Source organism: Solea solea, chromosome 16 (genome assembly GCF_958295425.1).
Source record: "Solea solea chromosome 16, fSolSol10.1, whole genome shotgun sequence".
Lineage (NCBI taxonomy): Eukaryota > Metazoa > Chordata > Actinopteri > Pleuronectiformes > Soleidae > Solea > Solea solea.
This window is the reverse complement of record NC_081149.1, coordinates 23699282-23716411: the sequence shown is the minus strand read 5'-3', so window position 1 is coordinate 23716411 and position 17130 is coordinate 23699282. Positions and strand designations below refer to the sequence as shown.

Sequence of the window (17130 nt, the reverse complement as noted above, 5' to 3'; positions counted from 1 at the left end):
CAGCACCTCAGCTCTTTTTGCTTTTATCTAAAAGTATAGTAAAATGTGCACAAGAAGAGGTGACCACATGAGAAGAGATAATGTAAGAGTCAGAGGTGAGTGAGCAGATGAAGAGGACAATCATAGAGAGACAAGGCTTACAGACAGAGACAAGTAGACAAATTACTACAAAGAGACGGACAGATGGACAGTCAGAGCAACTACACCTAGATACAGACACCAATAGACAGTTTAAAACATCTGAGACTGTCTGTGGTGGTGCAGCAATGGGATGGATGGACGTGTTCTTTGGGTCTCGACCAAATACATTAACAGCTGTGTTGTGTTGATCTAAGATGGAGGACGGAGGTGAAAGCATTGGGGCAGATTTTTCAAGAGTTTGTTATTAGCTGGTCAACTTGCCTGTTAGGTAATGAAACACAGAGATGACACCAAGTGTGCATGTTAGTTATCGTGTATGTGAGTATTCTCACCTTGGCTCAGATCAGCAGTGATGTAAACACGACTAACTGACTGATATCTGCACTTAAATATTTAACCCACACGCCCAATAGCCTTTGCCTGAATGACTATTCTTAAAGCTGAAACTAGGGCTGCAACTTACACATCTGTATATCACAGACTAATCTGTAAGTTATTTTATCAACAAATGGTAACAATTGTCAATCTGTGTTTCCCAAACTTCAAAATATAAAAGAAAGTATACAAATGTCGTTGGTGTTTTGTCCTCAAGTAAAAAAATATTGAGTGTAGTATCATAGAGCAAAGACACAACAAAAGCTGAATGATATATATATTTATATTTAAAACAAAAAATGCAAAACAGATGAATTAAATATCAAAATAGTTCATTCATTTAGTAGTTGATTAATCACTGATTAGTGGTTGTAGCTCTAGCTGAAACGCATGAAGGATCATCATCAGTGTTCCCATTACATAACAGTTACTCATTCATAAATCAGGTCAAACTCCTAAAATATTTGTGTTTTCATTCAGGTCCTGTTAAATATTCGACTGGATGTGAAATTTAAAAAACACAAAATTATAATAAATGAAAAAATGAGGCTTGTATGAAGCCTTCAATAACACATGTGTGTCAGCTGGGTGATGTACAAACATGTTCTTTCATATCACAAGAGAAGAAAGAGATGAAATTATGTGATATGGTTTTTATTATAATGTGTGAGATGACTAACTTAACAGTTCTAGAGATTCAAATCTGTGATCTGACTAGTGCAGTGGTTAGTGTTGTGCCTGTTGGCCACAGCGCAGCTCAAATGTAACGGACAGTAACATGAAGAATTTATTCATTCATTGTTTTGTTTTGTGCTACTTCTGTAATTTATTCCCATGATTGAAGTTTAATCTCAACCACACAATCTCATACACACACACACATAGATATGCCAACACACCTGTGCGCTTGCTGATGACTTCCACCATGGTGGACGGGAAGTAGCCCACCCGATCGTTTCCTGTACGGTTGTCATGGATACAGCCTTTCCAACGTCCATCAGGGTGCTGCTCCAAAACCTGTGAGGAAGATAACTATTAAGTTCCCAATAAACTCTTTCAATAATAAGAACACTGAGTTTATTTTGAGACATATGCAAATTCATGATGGACTAATTTAAATATTCAATAAATAATCTTTTTTTTTCCTTGTAATGCCCTTCCCTAATAGTGAGTGAATACATGTTTTTCATTTTTAGAAAATGAGGGAAACCCCTCATTATTGTACATTTATTTTCATAAAACACAGAGCAAGGCTGCAAACGATATACACAGGGTTAATGTGTGACAGTGGGACACAGCCTGTAGCTCCTCCTAGGGACTAAAAAGAGGATTTGCAAGAAGAGAGGAACTAATGGAACCACAAGACCTGTACCTGTAACTCTCTTCACTGATTTCATGCAGGGAAATGTTATTTTGACTATTCATTCATCTGCATATTAGTTGACAAATGATTTGGTCTGTAAAATATCAGAATTTACCGCTAGACCCAAACATGATTACTTTGTTATCATGTTTCCCATCTAGTGTTGGTAGAGCCAATTATGTTTTAGATCATTCTTAACAACTTTATTAGATAATTATTGGCAATTGGCAATTGGCAATTTACCGTAATAACGTCCCCTGCTTTGATGTTGAGGCTGGTCAGGTCATAGTTGTTGCAGTAATCTTTCAGAGCCCGAACCTGAAGAGCCGCCGATGCATCTGAGAGGCAGAGACAGTGAATTATACCGCACTTTATAGTAAACACATCAATTTATAATTCACACAGACTCTCTACATGACAAAATACAGGACTATGGAGTTGTTAGAATAATGCATACAGTTATTGGAGTCATTTACATTAACTCTATGGTAAATATTGATGTTACCTCAGCAGTATATGTTAGCTTAAGAAATCTAAAGCTAACTATTTTTGCTACATATGTACACAGATACTAATTTTGAGCTTCAGAATTGTGGGTAGCTGTCTCTTTCCGGTACTTTCCGGTATTCGCTAAACTAGCATGCTATCTGTAGACGACGACAGGCTGCTAGCTGTAGCAACACATTTAGCATAGCTTTCTAGCTAACTTTCAGTGAACAAATAAAAAACAAACAAACCTCAACACATTTTCCAAAATGTTGGACAAATTTCTTGATCCTACCTCTTCTCTCTTTAGTTATTAGAGTTTCTACCATTCAAACTGACTTTTCCCCTCTGTTACAGGCCTGTTTTGTGGCAGACATTTTTGACAGGTCACAGTAGGAAAAGCAAAGATGTAAATAATTAAATGGGATGGCAATGACTGAGTTTTCTCAGTTTCCAGGCGCATGCTGGCTCACTGTCACACTATTCTGACTTTCATTCATAATACAAAGCCATTATTAATGTGATCAGTGACACCTGTGATTTCCCTGCAAAAACATGTCAAAATGTCTGCCGTGACAAAAGCAGCAGACATTCGGACACGTTTGAATTACATGGTCGAGTGACGCGGGTTTTTCAAGTTACGTGGGAGCCAATGGGAGAGTTTGAGCTCCTATAAAGAGGGTTTTATATTTAAATCTGTGATATATTTTAATAACAAATAATGCAGTTTTCAGTTTAAAGAGTATCATTTTCATAAACGAGATAAAACCGGCTGAGAAAAACACGTTTAACAGCAGAACACAAAATGTCGCCCGTGAATGACAATGACTGCACTTCCCCGCCGAGATAACGCGCGATGTGACTTATGACCACTGTGCCAGTTGTGCCACGGTGGTCTATTTTATCTGCATAAAAGGTAATAAGAAGGTGGCTTTTACATTTTACTAGGCTATTATGTTATATGGTGTGTGCCGTCATACCTTTTCATATCTCATACCTTTTCATAATCTATGATATGGTCTATGAGAGGTCACTGTCATACCGTCTCATTTCATATTTCAATTAAATAATTGTTGTTATAATCTACATGATACAATTTTGCAAGAAGTGGGCTGTGTGTGTGTCTGTTGTTTATTAATCTCAGCCTTAGTTTGACGTCAGTTATTAGAGACCCCCACAAAGTTTACATTATAACTCAAACACTGCCTATTATTTTCTGCCAACCAACCATCCATCCATCCATCCGTCCATCCATCTGTCCATCCATGCATCCATCCATCCATCCTACCCCTCAGTAGTTGTTTGATCTCTCTGCTGGCTTGTGTTGCAGTGAACTGATAGACGATATCCAGCGCAGTCTGGCTGTAAGTGTTCCTCACTGTGGCATTGATTCCACTCTGTAGAGTAAGAAAAGAAAGTTTTTTTTAGTGTACTGACTTGAATCAATTCATATATGTTTTGTAAAACAGAAATGGAAAATAGATTAGTTACAATTTTCTGATTATTTTAATTTTGCCAATTTTGTAATAACATGAATGTACCTTCACTTATTATTGCATGTAGGCACACATCATGGGAGAAAAGGCACACAGTATCCAAATACTTACAAACCATAAAATAAATAATAAAACGCCTTAGGCATTCTCAGGCAACAGAAAACAACCCATGCTCGCTCTTTCCCCCCGTGGCTCTCCTGCTACAAACAATCTACGTCTCCCATATTTCAGCCAGAGGCTTAAGAACAATATCACATTTAAATCTGGTGAATGAACAAAGATGAATTCAAGTCTGAGGATGCTTCAGGGTACAGACTCGTAACCTTTGATCTAGGTTAGTTTCTCATGCAGGAACACACACACACACACAGTCATTAAAACATATTGTGTCACTGGTTTCCATATGACCCACAGTATTTCAGTGTAAACAGCACTAATTTGCCTCATCTCAGTCTTTTTTTTGTGTGTTTTTTTTCTCGTCCTGTATTTTCAGTTGAGCTCTATTTTTGTGCCGATCACATGACCATAAAGGGATTTTCCAGTGAAGCCTTAGACATACACAGTGAATGCATTGAATGCCTCCCTGTGAACACAAAGAATGTTTTCATAAAGATAAGACTATGTTAGCATCTTGTATAAAGTAACTTAAAGGGATATTTGAGTATCTTTACCAGAAAATGACTTTGATAGAAGTTGAAATCACTTTTTATAATAAAATGTACAAGTAAAAGTCTTAAAGTATATGACATTTATTGTATTTTCTGACATAAAATATACTTAAGTTTTAGAGGTAAAGGTATTAACAAAGTGAGGGGTTGGGATTCAGCTCTGCTTTCCTGTATGTCTTTGAGCAAGACACTTAACTTCATGTTGAAGTGTGTGAATGGGTGAAAACTGCAGTGTAAAGCAGCTCATTAAGACTAGAAAAGCTCTATATAAATACAGACCATAATACCAACTCTTCTTCTTCTGATTTTATTTGGCAGGAACGAGTAACAAAGATAGTTAAAGGAAATGTAGTGTATAAAAGGAATAAAGTAAAAGTTGCTAGAAATATTAATAACAAAGTAAAGTACAGATATGTGAATTTTGTACTTAAGTACAGTAACAAAGTATTTGTACTTTATTACATTACAACACTGGTTAGCAAAGACCATTTATCTCGGTAAAGTCAATCTTAAAGTGAAAGTATATTGAATGGACACCAGGGGGCGACACTGCTGGTTGCAAATGACTCAGTTTTTAATCAAAGTCTAAGGGAAATTGAGCTTCTACTTCTCACTTCATTTATAACGTGAGGAAACCTTTTCCTGACGAGTTCATGGTCTCAATCGCTGGTATCAGGTCTTCTTCAATGACACATGACATGATTAGACTTTTTTGAATGATGCTCCTATTTAGAGTAAATTAACTGGCACATAAATGGACACCAGTGTGATTGACAGCTGGTATAAGAGGAGCCTGGCTACAGGTGTTGCGAGTCTGGAATCTTCAAAAACAGGATTTCAGATTCTTATAGGTGACGTCATGACCTGCTGCCACTTAAACATAACATAAACATTTTATTTTTATTGATGTTTTAAGGCAAATAGTATTAACCTAAACATAGCGCTGGGTGATATGGCCAAAACATTATTACTATAAAAAAAGTTTCAAATCACAAGATGCTGATAATTATTGTGATAAAATATCAGATAATTAAATTATAATTATTAAAAATAGATTTTGTTTTGCTCCTGACTTGAATAAACCAGTTAAATAATGGCTTTAAACATCTTTATGGGCAAGAAACAAGAAACAATTCACAAATATGTACATTTGTGACACTGATAATGAAAAAAAATGGTATATAAGATATATTCTATTGGATTATCTCCCTGCATGACCTCAACATCGTACTGTAAGTCACATCCCATAGAATGCATTAGGCTTCACGATGACAGTGTGGAAAATAAGAGTGCATCAACTCTAAAGTCCACCTGTTTCTGTTTAAGGACTTTCTTGTTGCCATCCAAAAATATCTCAAAAAACCCTACATTTTTCTATTAAATAATTTATATATTTTATTTATTTATTCAGTTTCATTGACAAATGTTTTATTTTTTAAATTACAATTTAAAAATCCAGAATACTTCTCATTGTGAACATGTGAAGGTGCTGCAGAGTGTGTACTGTTGTCATGACGATATGTTTCTTGTAATACAGAAAGTGGATGACTTCAGATAGAATACACATTTTGTTTGTATTAAGCTGGAAACACTATGGTTAGCTGAGAAATGCCCTATTAAGTGAACTCATTGCCATTAGATGAGTGCTGAGTGTGTGTTGTTTTTCAGTGCAGTTCCACTTACTTCCAGCAGGAGTCTCACTGCCTCAGTCTTGCCACAGAGAGCAGCTTCATGCAGGGCAGTGCCAGCTTTGGTCTGTCTGTTGATGTCGATACCTGCCTGGATCAAGAGTCTGGCAGCAGACGCATTAAGCAGAGGAGAGAGAGGAGAGAGTGTGAGTGAGGAGATGAGGAGATGAGGAGGAGAAGACGAAGAGAAACCAGCTTTTTTTTAAGAGTCAAACTTAAACAAATCAAACAACATCAATAACAACTGACAGTAACAGTGTCATTTAACTGTAAGTGTATCTTTTCTGTTCTTCTGGTGACTTGATTGAATGGACAAACATAAAAAACAACTACAAATTAGGGGGAAAACAACTATATTTTATTGGTATTAATCTGCAGTATTTGTATTTTCTTCAGCTTCAATCTGGGATTTTAGAAGAAATGTAGGACTGTGTTAATGTCACAGAAGATGTCACTGTTGATATCGATTCGGCTGCAAATGCGTATCAAATGTCTTACTATTAGTATTTCAGTATCCTTTTTACAACTCTAATCAGGATTATCAGACTCAGAGTGCGACCGTTTCTCACTCCTGCATCGTCATTATGTCTCTGAGCCCAAAGCCTCTTTATTCCTCCTACACTTATTCATCTTATAAACTGTAAAAAAAAAAAAAAAACACAGCTTCATTTAAAAAAGAGGTGCTGTAATTTCCCGTGCACTGAGGAGTTTGGCAAAGACCGCTCATACAGTAATAAATGCTGCATTTATGGGGACTTTTTTCATCTGTGGATTAACACACATTTGATCATTGCAGGCCTCGATAATGAAATTGCTTCCAGGCATTTCGTCTACAAAAGGATGTAACACGGTTTTTGAAAAGCTCGAGTGCTGCCACGGACACAGCGTGCGCCTTCACAGTGAAATGGAATCAGGTTCAAAGAGTCCGTGCAGTCCTGATGCTGGACAGCAAAGCACAGAGGACGTGATACATAAATGTGACACTTTCCCAGTGTTCACTTTATGATGAGACTGCTTTATTGTCAGTACATGACGCATACTAGAGCGGCACAATACAGTAAAAGAAGTATTTTGACAAATATTGCGACGATTCACACTTGGTGCAAACTTATCATTTTTGCATGAAGATGTGAGGAGCAAGATTTTTGGGGGCTACTGAATTATTATAGTCCTGCAGATTTCCATCATTTAGTGATGTGAAGCTGGTGCTCAGTCAGAGAGGGAAGCTTACTTTTTCACCTTTTCATCATAATGCTGTTTTAACACATGCATTTGATCTTTATCTAATAACTGCAGTGTCTTTAAATATTCATATTGGATAGTGGCACTAGGTCGTGTTCTATTACTTTGCATACAATTAAATTCAGTAGAGCTGAAACAATTACTGACTTAAACGTCAACTATTTTGATAATCGATTATATATGTGTATATATATATATATATATATATATATATATATATATATATACACATGTATATATATATATATATATATATATATATATATATATACATATATATATGTATACATAGTATAAAATATAGTTACATTAAATAGAATTATTGCACAGATTAAACTAATAAATAGGGAGTCATAGTGATAAATATGACATAGCACAGTATTGTCTCTGTGGTAATAGCTTTGGAGTAAACACTGTTTATGAGTCTTGTTGTGCTGAGGTGACCTTTGTTGCGATGACGGCGCTTTAAAATAATCTCTTCACAGCATTGATGCATATTATGAACGTAAAGATGGCTTGATGACACTTTTCTTTCATGACCCATACTAATACTACAAACTTGACTATCTACAATCATTTTACATCGTTAAAAAACATGCTGTTGTTGCTGCATTAACAACATTTCATTCAAAAACATACTGTAATTCTCCAAATATTCTGCTCCCATGAAGAGGAGATAAACAGCCCAGAACATGACTCCGCTAAAATGTTATTGCTGCTTTTTGTTTATGGTCTGTTCATTAAGTTAAGTTAAGTATTTATGTCGTATTTATGGGATCGTTTGGGCTCTGTTGGATTTTACATTTCTCCTTTTCTGAGATCAGATCCCATGATTTGACCTTCAGTAAATCAGACCAATAAACTCATACTGAGTATTCTATCAGTTAGTGTGACGTCATCACTCCTGTGTATGATTGCGTGGCAATAAGGACGAGTGATGACGATACATCCTAAGTGGGTTTTTTTTTGTTTTTTTTATATGGAATGATGTATAATCCATAATAAAAACATAAACAGTGCTTAACAAATGTATTAGACCAAAACGACAAAAAATGCCCTAAATCAAGAGCATTGGTAATTATCAAAATCATTTGTTTATGTTTCAGTAATGGTTATTAATACACCAGTATGTAGAAGAATTTCTTTAAACAAAAACACATTTTCAATGCTTCAATTGTAATTAGAAATGTTCAAATGTGCTGTTTTACAAAAATAATAAAGCACATTTTTCTTGTATTTATGACAGGTGGTCTAATAAATGTGTTCAGCACTGAATATGATTATACATATATGTATATATCATTTTATGTTGAATGCAATACATTTAATAATGCAACCAAAGGTCTTATTATTATATATACAGTATATACATAATATACATATATATACTACATATATAGGTTGCGATATCAAGTGTTGGTGTTGAGTTTGACACCTCTAAACTGCTAAGGTTCAACATTGGTTAAACATTTGTGGGTTAAGATTGTCACAATAAATATAAAATATTCCTTTATTTTGAATGAGTGTGAGTGTTTCGAGTGTTTTTGTGAGTGTGCGTCATCCACAGGCTGCTGAGCATCATATATCAGTGTCACCTCTACAGAGGCACACTCTGTCAACTCTGATGGGCTTTATACTCTATCTCTCACTGTCTCTCTCTTGATTATTGCACCCCACTCTTATCTTCCCTTAGTTACAGTCTTCTCTCATCTCCCTCCCTCCCTCTCTCTCTTTGCCTCTGAAGCAAACGTCTGCGAGTGCCATCACATGCACACACATGATAAGAGTGGTAAACGGAGCTTGTAGTGTGTGTTTATATTCTCCAGTAATGCCGACATCACCGCGACAATAGCAGCTACTTGTGTGACGTTATTTTGCAAATCCATAAAAATTGGAGCCCCATCTGCGATAAGAGGAAATTAGGATTTGACATTTGGTGTGACGGAGCGGAGGAGGATGTGGCCGCCTCCGAAATGCATACACAGAGTGTGTGTGAGTGATGCTTCAGCCCTCACTGAGTGTTATTACCTCAGTGTACTCGGTCATATTGTTCTCTGTTGTGTTATATATATCAGTTTTATGAGTCAGCCCAGGAAAAGGTTTCAAAACCTACAGTACACAAAAAAAACCCTGTCCGTTCCTATGATTTATATCGGCTTCAGCTCTCAGTCCCGGGGCTTTAGGCACCATCGTTAGCGCTGGGGCGGCAACAACTAATCCACTGAAATGGACTTTTAAAATAATAGGCAACTCATTTAATAATCGATTAGTTGGGTCTACGTTATTACACGTACAGCTGTTACCCCCTAATGTGGGGCAGTAAGCGCCATTGAGCTGGGGGCTGACCGCCGTAAGAGAAGAAGAAGAAGAAGAACAACAACAACAACAACAACAACAATAGTATCCAGCTGCAGCCCTGGAGAACAACACCCTTGCGTGACAGAAGTACTCATGTGTGACGGAAGTTATTTTAGATTTTATTGTTTTGTTTTTTTACTTTATTTAGACAAATACAACAGTAATTACTGTTCAAACTATAAAAAATAAAAACCTTTATTGTAAAGTTATGATGTCAGTAACCATTTTTTAAGATGTTGAAGGTTCTGTGTAGCTTAAAATTTTAATAAAATATGATTTATTGTAATTAAACGTATCATGAGTGCTGATTTACTATTGTTTATGAATTGGTTGATGTTTCGCTTCAAACAGCAAAAGTTCCTTCTTTCTTCCGTCATATAGGCCTAGCTATAGTTTCTAGTTTTCTCTTTGTTTCTTCTTCTTCTTCTTCTTTGAGTTTTCTGGCAGAATTCTCTGTTTCGGTGTGTAAACAACGTTTTTAAAAGAAAACATAACTTCCGTACGCCAGGGTGTTGTTCTCCGGGGCTGCAGCTGGATGCTACTCAAAGAAGTGTTTATGTCTTCGTGGGGACATTCTGTCAAGTCCCACATCTTTAAAAGGGCTTTTTCAGGGTTAAGACTTGGTTTGAGGGTTAAGGTTTATGTTAGGTAAGTTAGGGTAATATGTCTATGATGTGTCCTCACTCAGAGTTTGACCGTATACCTGATAATGTCTATGTGTCCATTCTTGGCAGCCAGGTGGAGCGGAGACGTCCCATTGGGGTCAGTAGTGTCTCCTTTTTTGGGCTCCAGCAAAGCAGCACACATGTTACTGGACAACAGCAACTGGACCACCTGACACACACACACACACACACACACACAGAGATTTATTATTCTAGTATATTGTCTTTGGTTGCTTCTTCTCATTAAGACTAAAAGCACAGGTTCTTACCCCGACTCTGCCGAACTCACAGGCCAGGTCCAGGGGGGTTTTCCCTGCGTTATCCACGATGCACGGGTTGGACTGATGCTGCAGCAACATCTCAGACTGCAGAAAGAAACATGAGGGAGGGTAAACCACACAGTTATTACAAACACGCAACTGTTCTGCCGTCAGCAGAGACATTATGACTCCTAAATAAAAATGTTGTAATTTCAAGGTTCAGTAGGCTCGGACTAGTGTGATCGTTTTTGGTGTTATTGATCAATGAATCAATAATAATCTTTCAGCATAATAATCCAGCGTCTGTTGACGGTGTTCTCGACGTCTAGCAGGCGGCAGGAATAAAAAAGTAAAACAGAAGAGAAAAAGATGAGCAGTCTAAATGTGTCAGTATCAGCAGAGATGGAGCGATCGCCTTGAGTTATCTGTCACACTGATACAAACAGAGGCAGCATCCCAGAATGTTAGTCTCTTAACAACCAACAATCTACCACTGTTTCTCTATCAGTCCGGTCTACTGCTGTTTTTCTCCTTCAAACACTTGAATTATTCATTTCTCTTAAAAAAACAAGACACAAGGGATGAAATAAAATAAAATAGACTTTTACAGTTTAACCCTTTAACACCTAAGCCTCAGAATGTCCGTCTGGACAGAAAAAGTATTTTTGTCCATATTTCCAGAATAGCTTTCAACATCTGGCAGTTATTTACAATTTACTGCATGTTAGTATTTCATTTAAAATGAAGAAAAACAAAAAGGTTTATTTTATTATTTAGAAAAAACACTGCACTATAAAACAAATTTAAAATAACATTTGTTTGTCTCATTGCTGTAATGTAATGTTATTATTTTAGTCTGTTTTATATTTCATTTTCCACAGTAAGTGTGGGTTAGAATCCCAGCTGTGGTTTATTAGCCCATGTAAGCAACGGTTCATTAAAACGCGGATCTTCAGTCTTTGAGACCTTGAACGCCCGACGTTGCTCTTTTCCACTGTGTGATAAGTGCGTTTTTAGTGAGTCTGCTTTACTTTCCGTGTTTTGTTTTTGTTGTAAGCGTGCACTGGAACCGAAGCTTTTTGAATTTCCTTTGGCTCTAAACCCGTGGTTCTCAAACCTTTTTATACCAAAGAACCACCTGAGAAAATACTGAGCTCTCAAAGGAACACCATCATCACCAAGGTTAGAATACAGAGGTGTAAATAGGTCGAGCAAAGTCAGGCAGATTTATTGCCAATAATTCCCTCACATACTTAGAAATTAGATTAAGATGGAGCGAGATTATCATAATTTTTTACGTTATTCATTACATTTTCTATGCATTCTGGTCAAAATTCTTCACATACCCTGGTTTATACAGTAGAACAGTGATTCTGATTAATTTGGAACCATGAATCTTGACTGTGTTGCAAAGGTTTCATTACAAAGTGTAGGCTTGTTTGCAGGTATCGCATCATTAAGATGTTGATGTAAGTAAAATATCTTTACCCTTAACTCCAGAAGACCCAGATCAAATGAAGAGCAATGAAAAAGAGCAAACATGTCTATTTTACTGATATAAAATCAGGTCTAACATTGACTCTACTTTTGGCTCAGAAAAATGTCGTTAAATGATAATCACACACCAGACTCGTGAATAACATGGTCCATGTGTGTGTTTGTGTGTTTTTTTGTGTGCAGGAAAAGTGCAGGTTCTCCAGCAGCAGCAGCAGCAGCAGCAGCAGCAGCAGCAGCAGCAGCAGCAGCAGCAGCAGCAGCAGCAGCAGCAGCAGCAGCAGCAGCAGCAGCAGCAGCAGCAGCAGCAGCAGCAGCAGCAGCAGCAGCAGCAGCAGCAGCAGCAGCAGCAGCCAGCGCCCTGACACCGAGGAAGCTGAATGGAACTCAGCCATCATTCAATTGATTATTTACAGCTGTGATTTTTCTGCTGACCTGTCAAAAAAAAAAGAAGCTGTCTGCTGTGTCTGAAACAACACTTGAGAGTTTCAGGGCAGAAAACCAAAAACAATGAGCTCAAAGATAACATCGATAATCTCTTCCTGAATCCATCCCTGAAGCCGAACGATTAAGGGAAAGGAAATATCTAATTGCTATTTGTGCGACTGAAATTGCAATATGATTTTACTTGAAATCGTAATGATACCAATTGTTTCCAACCAAGGTTATTAGAGTTAACGAAAACTAACAAAATAACGGAAACAAAAAAAAGATTTTTAATTAAAACGGTAGTGAAAATGTGCGTCTTTGTAAATTGATGTCATAAACAGGGCCGGGCCGAGGCATAAGCGAACTAAGCGGCTGCTTGAGTGTTTTTTTTTTCTTTGTTTGTTTGTTTTTTAAACATATTAAATAACTTAAACAAGTGACATGATTGAATGAATGAATGAATGAATGAATGAATGAATGAATGAATGAATGAATGAATGAATGAATAATTCAATACAAGAAAAATTCCGATTTTATGATGAATATACCTGCCAACATCCAAGTCATGCGCATCAACTAGACACCTCCTCGCGCTCGTAGACAATGCACTTCACTTTGAATATGAAAGTTTAAAATAAATCTGTGATCTAAGCGTCCTCTAAGGTTTAAAGGTGTCTGGATTGGTGTAAATAACAACTATATTAATACAGGCGTTTACCAAGGGACAGAAGTCTAGAGAGCATGTTACATTTAAACTGCATGTGACTTCTAACAGACACCTAAACAGGTGTGTGAGTGTGTGTGTCGTGTTCACGTGCTGTTGTGTGTGTGTGTGTGTGTGTGTTTGTGAACGCCTGATCTCACTCACCACGTCATAGTGTCCGTGCTGCGCCGACAGGTGCAGAGGAATCTGTCCTTCGTCTGACTGGCCGTTGACGGACGAACCAGACTTCAGCAACATCTTCATAGGCTCCGCCTTCCCCTGCCAGGCTGCGTAATGCAGAGGCCGCATACCTGCACGCACACACACACACACACACACACGAACACACACGGGAAAACTCACTTTCTTTCTTTCTCTGGTTCTCAGCTTTTATTTCATTTGTTGAAATCCTCTTCATATCTCGATAAACATCAATAAATCAACTAAAATACAACATTTATAGCCCTCACAGCACGGTAATAAACACGATTAATCATTAAGTTGGGACTGAATGGATTGATGTGCTGGTGTAACTGTCACTCACCAACCTGTCCACCTGTGCGGCTCATTAACTCCAACAGGAGGGGAGGTTTTATAAGCCTTTCTAGTCTTGATGATCGTTTAAAACTACATTTAAAACATTTTATATATGTATATATGTATGTATATATATATATATATATATATATATATATATACATATATCTTAATAGTTAATACCTTTCTACATTGTGCATTCATAGAAGTGAAAATGCATGTTTATTATTTATAATCTTTGCTGCTGTAACGCCGTAAATTTCGTCTTTGTGAAACAAATAAATGACGATCTGATCGTAACATTATTGCAGGATTAGATTTTTTATTTATTTATTTTTTGTTCTTTTTTGGGCTGCACACCATGTTTTGGAGTGTTGTGATTGAGATGTTCAAGAGATGAGAGGAAGAATAAAGTGTTGAGGAAGACTTTTCTCTTCTCTTGTGTTTCTCTGCACCCACAGCACCGTCTTATCTTATCTTATGGTGAAGTTTCTTGACCATACACGTTGGCGTGTGGACGAGGGATCAAACCCCAACCTCCTGGTTGAAAGATGACCCAATCTCCCACTGAGCCATACATCTCCATTTCTCTACCAGCACGTTGGATGTAGGATATGACCCATGTTTATTCAGATATGGATCTGGATCAGAAAGTTCTCCGAGCGCTTTGGCGCGACATGTTAATGCTGAGTGTTTTCCTTGAAGGTGATTCAGTGGTGATTTAGTCAGAATCGATGAAGTCGTCTTCCCTGTGCTCTCTTCTTGACTTGGCTCCTGGTATTTCCCTGCTAACTTAGATGAGAGGACAGGAAGGGAGTGGGTGGACGGATCTGCTGCATCGGTCACAGTGTAACCTTTGCCAGACTCCTACTACACTATATCATGTTCCTTTTGTTCCCAGATCACTTTATTTATCTATGACTTTCTGGATGTAAAGAGGATTTCAACAAATAAACACAGAAGCTGTGCTTCAGGAAGAAGTGTGTGTCTGTGTGTGTGTGTGTGTGTGTGTGTGTGTGTGTGTTTCCCTCTCACCTTTCTGGTCTCTGATGTCGACAGCAGCCTGCGACTCCAGCAGCAGAGTGATGAGCTCCAGGTTGCCATTAAGAGCGGCATGATGCAGAGGAGAAAACCTGTGGTGCACACACACACACACACACACAGACACACACACACACACACACAGACAGCTTAAGGTTACACGTTTGCTGTGAGGTTTGGACCAAAAAAATCATGAAAAACAAGACCACACACACACACATGCATATCCTGACATGGTAATGGCAAAGCTTGGCATGACAAATAGATTTAATAGCAGAGGATTAGAGCCAAACATCTGATGTGTGTCTACGGAAAAAGAGAGCGGGGGTGTGGGGAGATGAAGAAGAGGAATTGTATTATACAGTATTATGTAAGGGATACAGTGTGTGTGTGCGTGTGTGTGTGTCCAGGTATTACTCATGTTGTCAGGACCTAGATCTGTTTCCACACTCATGGTCCCCACAATGTGAGTTATTACATATGAAGGTGAAGACATGTTGAGTGGTAGGGTGAGGTTAAGGTTGGGGTCAAGGTTAAGGTCAGAGTCAGAAGTCATGAACACCAGACTCTGTGTGTGTGTGTGCGTGTGTGCGTGTGATGAGAAGGACATGTCATGTGTGATGGATGAGCACGATGAGAGGAATAAAGGCATAACCTGCAGCCACACACATAAACGACACACAGCGCCTCGTCTCTGACTGATATCAGCGGTGACACACACACGCACACACACGCACACACACACAGACACAGACACACACACGTGCGCGCTCCTCTCTCTCGTCCCTCTTGAGAGGTGCTTGTGTTTCCTGTCAAACACGCTCAGTGTGTCTCCGTGCACAACTGCAGCCTGACAATTCCGTTCAAACGGACTGCTGCCCTCGTCCCAGTGTATGAATAAATGAATAAAGGCTTTATTTATTTATTAAGTTTGAACATGTGAACATTCATTCATTCATTCCATTCATCTTCTACCGCTTCAGCCTCCACATGAGAGTCACCCTAACCCATAAAACACTTCAAAAAATAGAAAATAAAACACTTACAATTGTGGAAAATAAACACTCAAACAACTAAATAAATATAAAAAACAACTAGCGCTCCACTATTCAATAACTAATGATCACTTCCTGTTTACTTCTTAGGTTACAAATTGCTTCTTATATACAAAATATAAACAATATAAATAATATTTGATCTAAAACAAAATAGTTAAGCTGAAAACCATGTTTGTTTTGATTGAACTGAGTCCTGCATGGACAAGAACTAGAGGGGAGTCTATTTATTGTTCACCTCCACTGCACTAGGGGGCGAAACTGTCACTTTCAGCTCTTTAATATTAAGTGGTGTGTTCCTACTATTCATTCATTTATAATCATCTAAATCTTGAAGCTAAAAGACCGTAAAATATGTCTCGTCATGTGTCCACAGTATGTACCGTATCCTTAAATGTCACCATTTTTTTGTGATGTCGCTGTAAAACAAACAAAAATCACTTTCTTCATGTTTTAAATATTTGAAACATGAGCCGGTGGTTTCAGATGATTTCTGAGTGATGTGACATTAATCCTCAAATAGCTCCTCTCTCTCTCACACACACACACACACAGAGATAAGCTGATGCAGCTGTATGTATGAAGCATCGTTTTACTGACCATTTATCATCCCTGCATCTCACATGAAGCACTGCTCGCACACCGTGTGTATTTTTTACTTTCAAGTAAACAACAGGGTTTTTACATAAATTATTATTTTGTTTATTTATTTATTTATTTTTTAAACTGCTACCAATTATTTTGAGATTTTCACTTACAAAATATAATCGACTTCCTATGTGATCACACTTTCAACGCTTTTGAAAGAGAGATTTAAGACATTTTAATACTAAATAAGGATCCACAGAGACCCCATATACAACATTCATGGTGTATGTGTTGATATTTGATCATACAGTGTTTTATTTTCCTGTTTTGTATTCCTATTTTATTTTTATGTTTATGATACTTTTATCTTCACGTGTCTGTAAATGTTAGTGTTAGTGTAACTGCGCTGAATGAGCCGCCTGTTGAACATTTCTAATCTCCTGTTTAAATAAAAGTTCATAATAATAATGATAATAATAATAATAATAATGATAAACACTTGAATACACAAGACTGACAACACGTCTTACTGAACTACTGA

The 17130-nt window shown here is 37.5% G+C and overlaps 1 protein-coding gene across 8 annotated transcripts in view; it reads right to left on the bottom strand.

The window, feature by feature from the left end:
• Nucleotides 1-17130, bottom strand: part of caskin1 (CASK interacting protein 1) — a 117973-nt gene that overhangs the window by 37719 nt on the left and 63124 nt on the right. For all 8 annotated transcript variants that reach the window (XM_058652863.1, XM_058652865.1, XM_058652868.1 and 5 more), the window contains exons 3-10: nt 14941-15038; nt 13534-13679; nt 10752-10847; nt 10521-10651; nt 6213-6321; nt 3654-3762; nt 2123-2217; nt 1416-1533 (exon numbers count right to left, since the gene is read on the bottom strand). In XM_058652863.1, coding sequence (XP_058508846.1) covers nt 1416-1533; nt 2123-2217; nt 3654-3762; nt 6213-6321; nt 10521-10651; nt 10752-10847; nt 13534-13679; nt 14941-15038 — 902 coding nt within the window. The remainder of the gene's footprint in view (nt 1-1415; nt 1534-2122; nt 2218-3653; nt 3763-6212; nt 6322-10520; nt 10652-10751; nt 10848-13533; nt 13680-14940; nt 15039-17130) is intronic.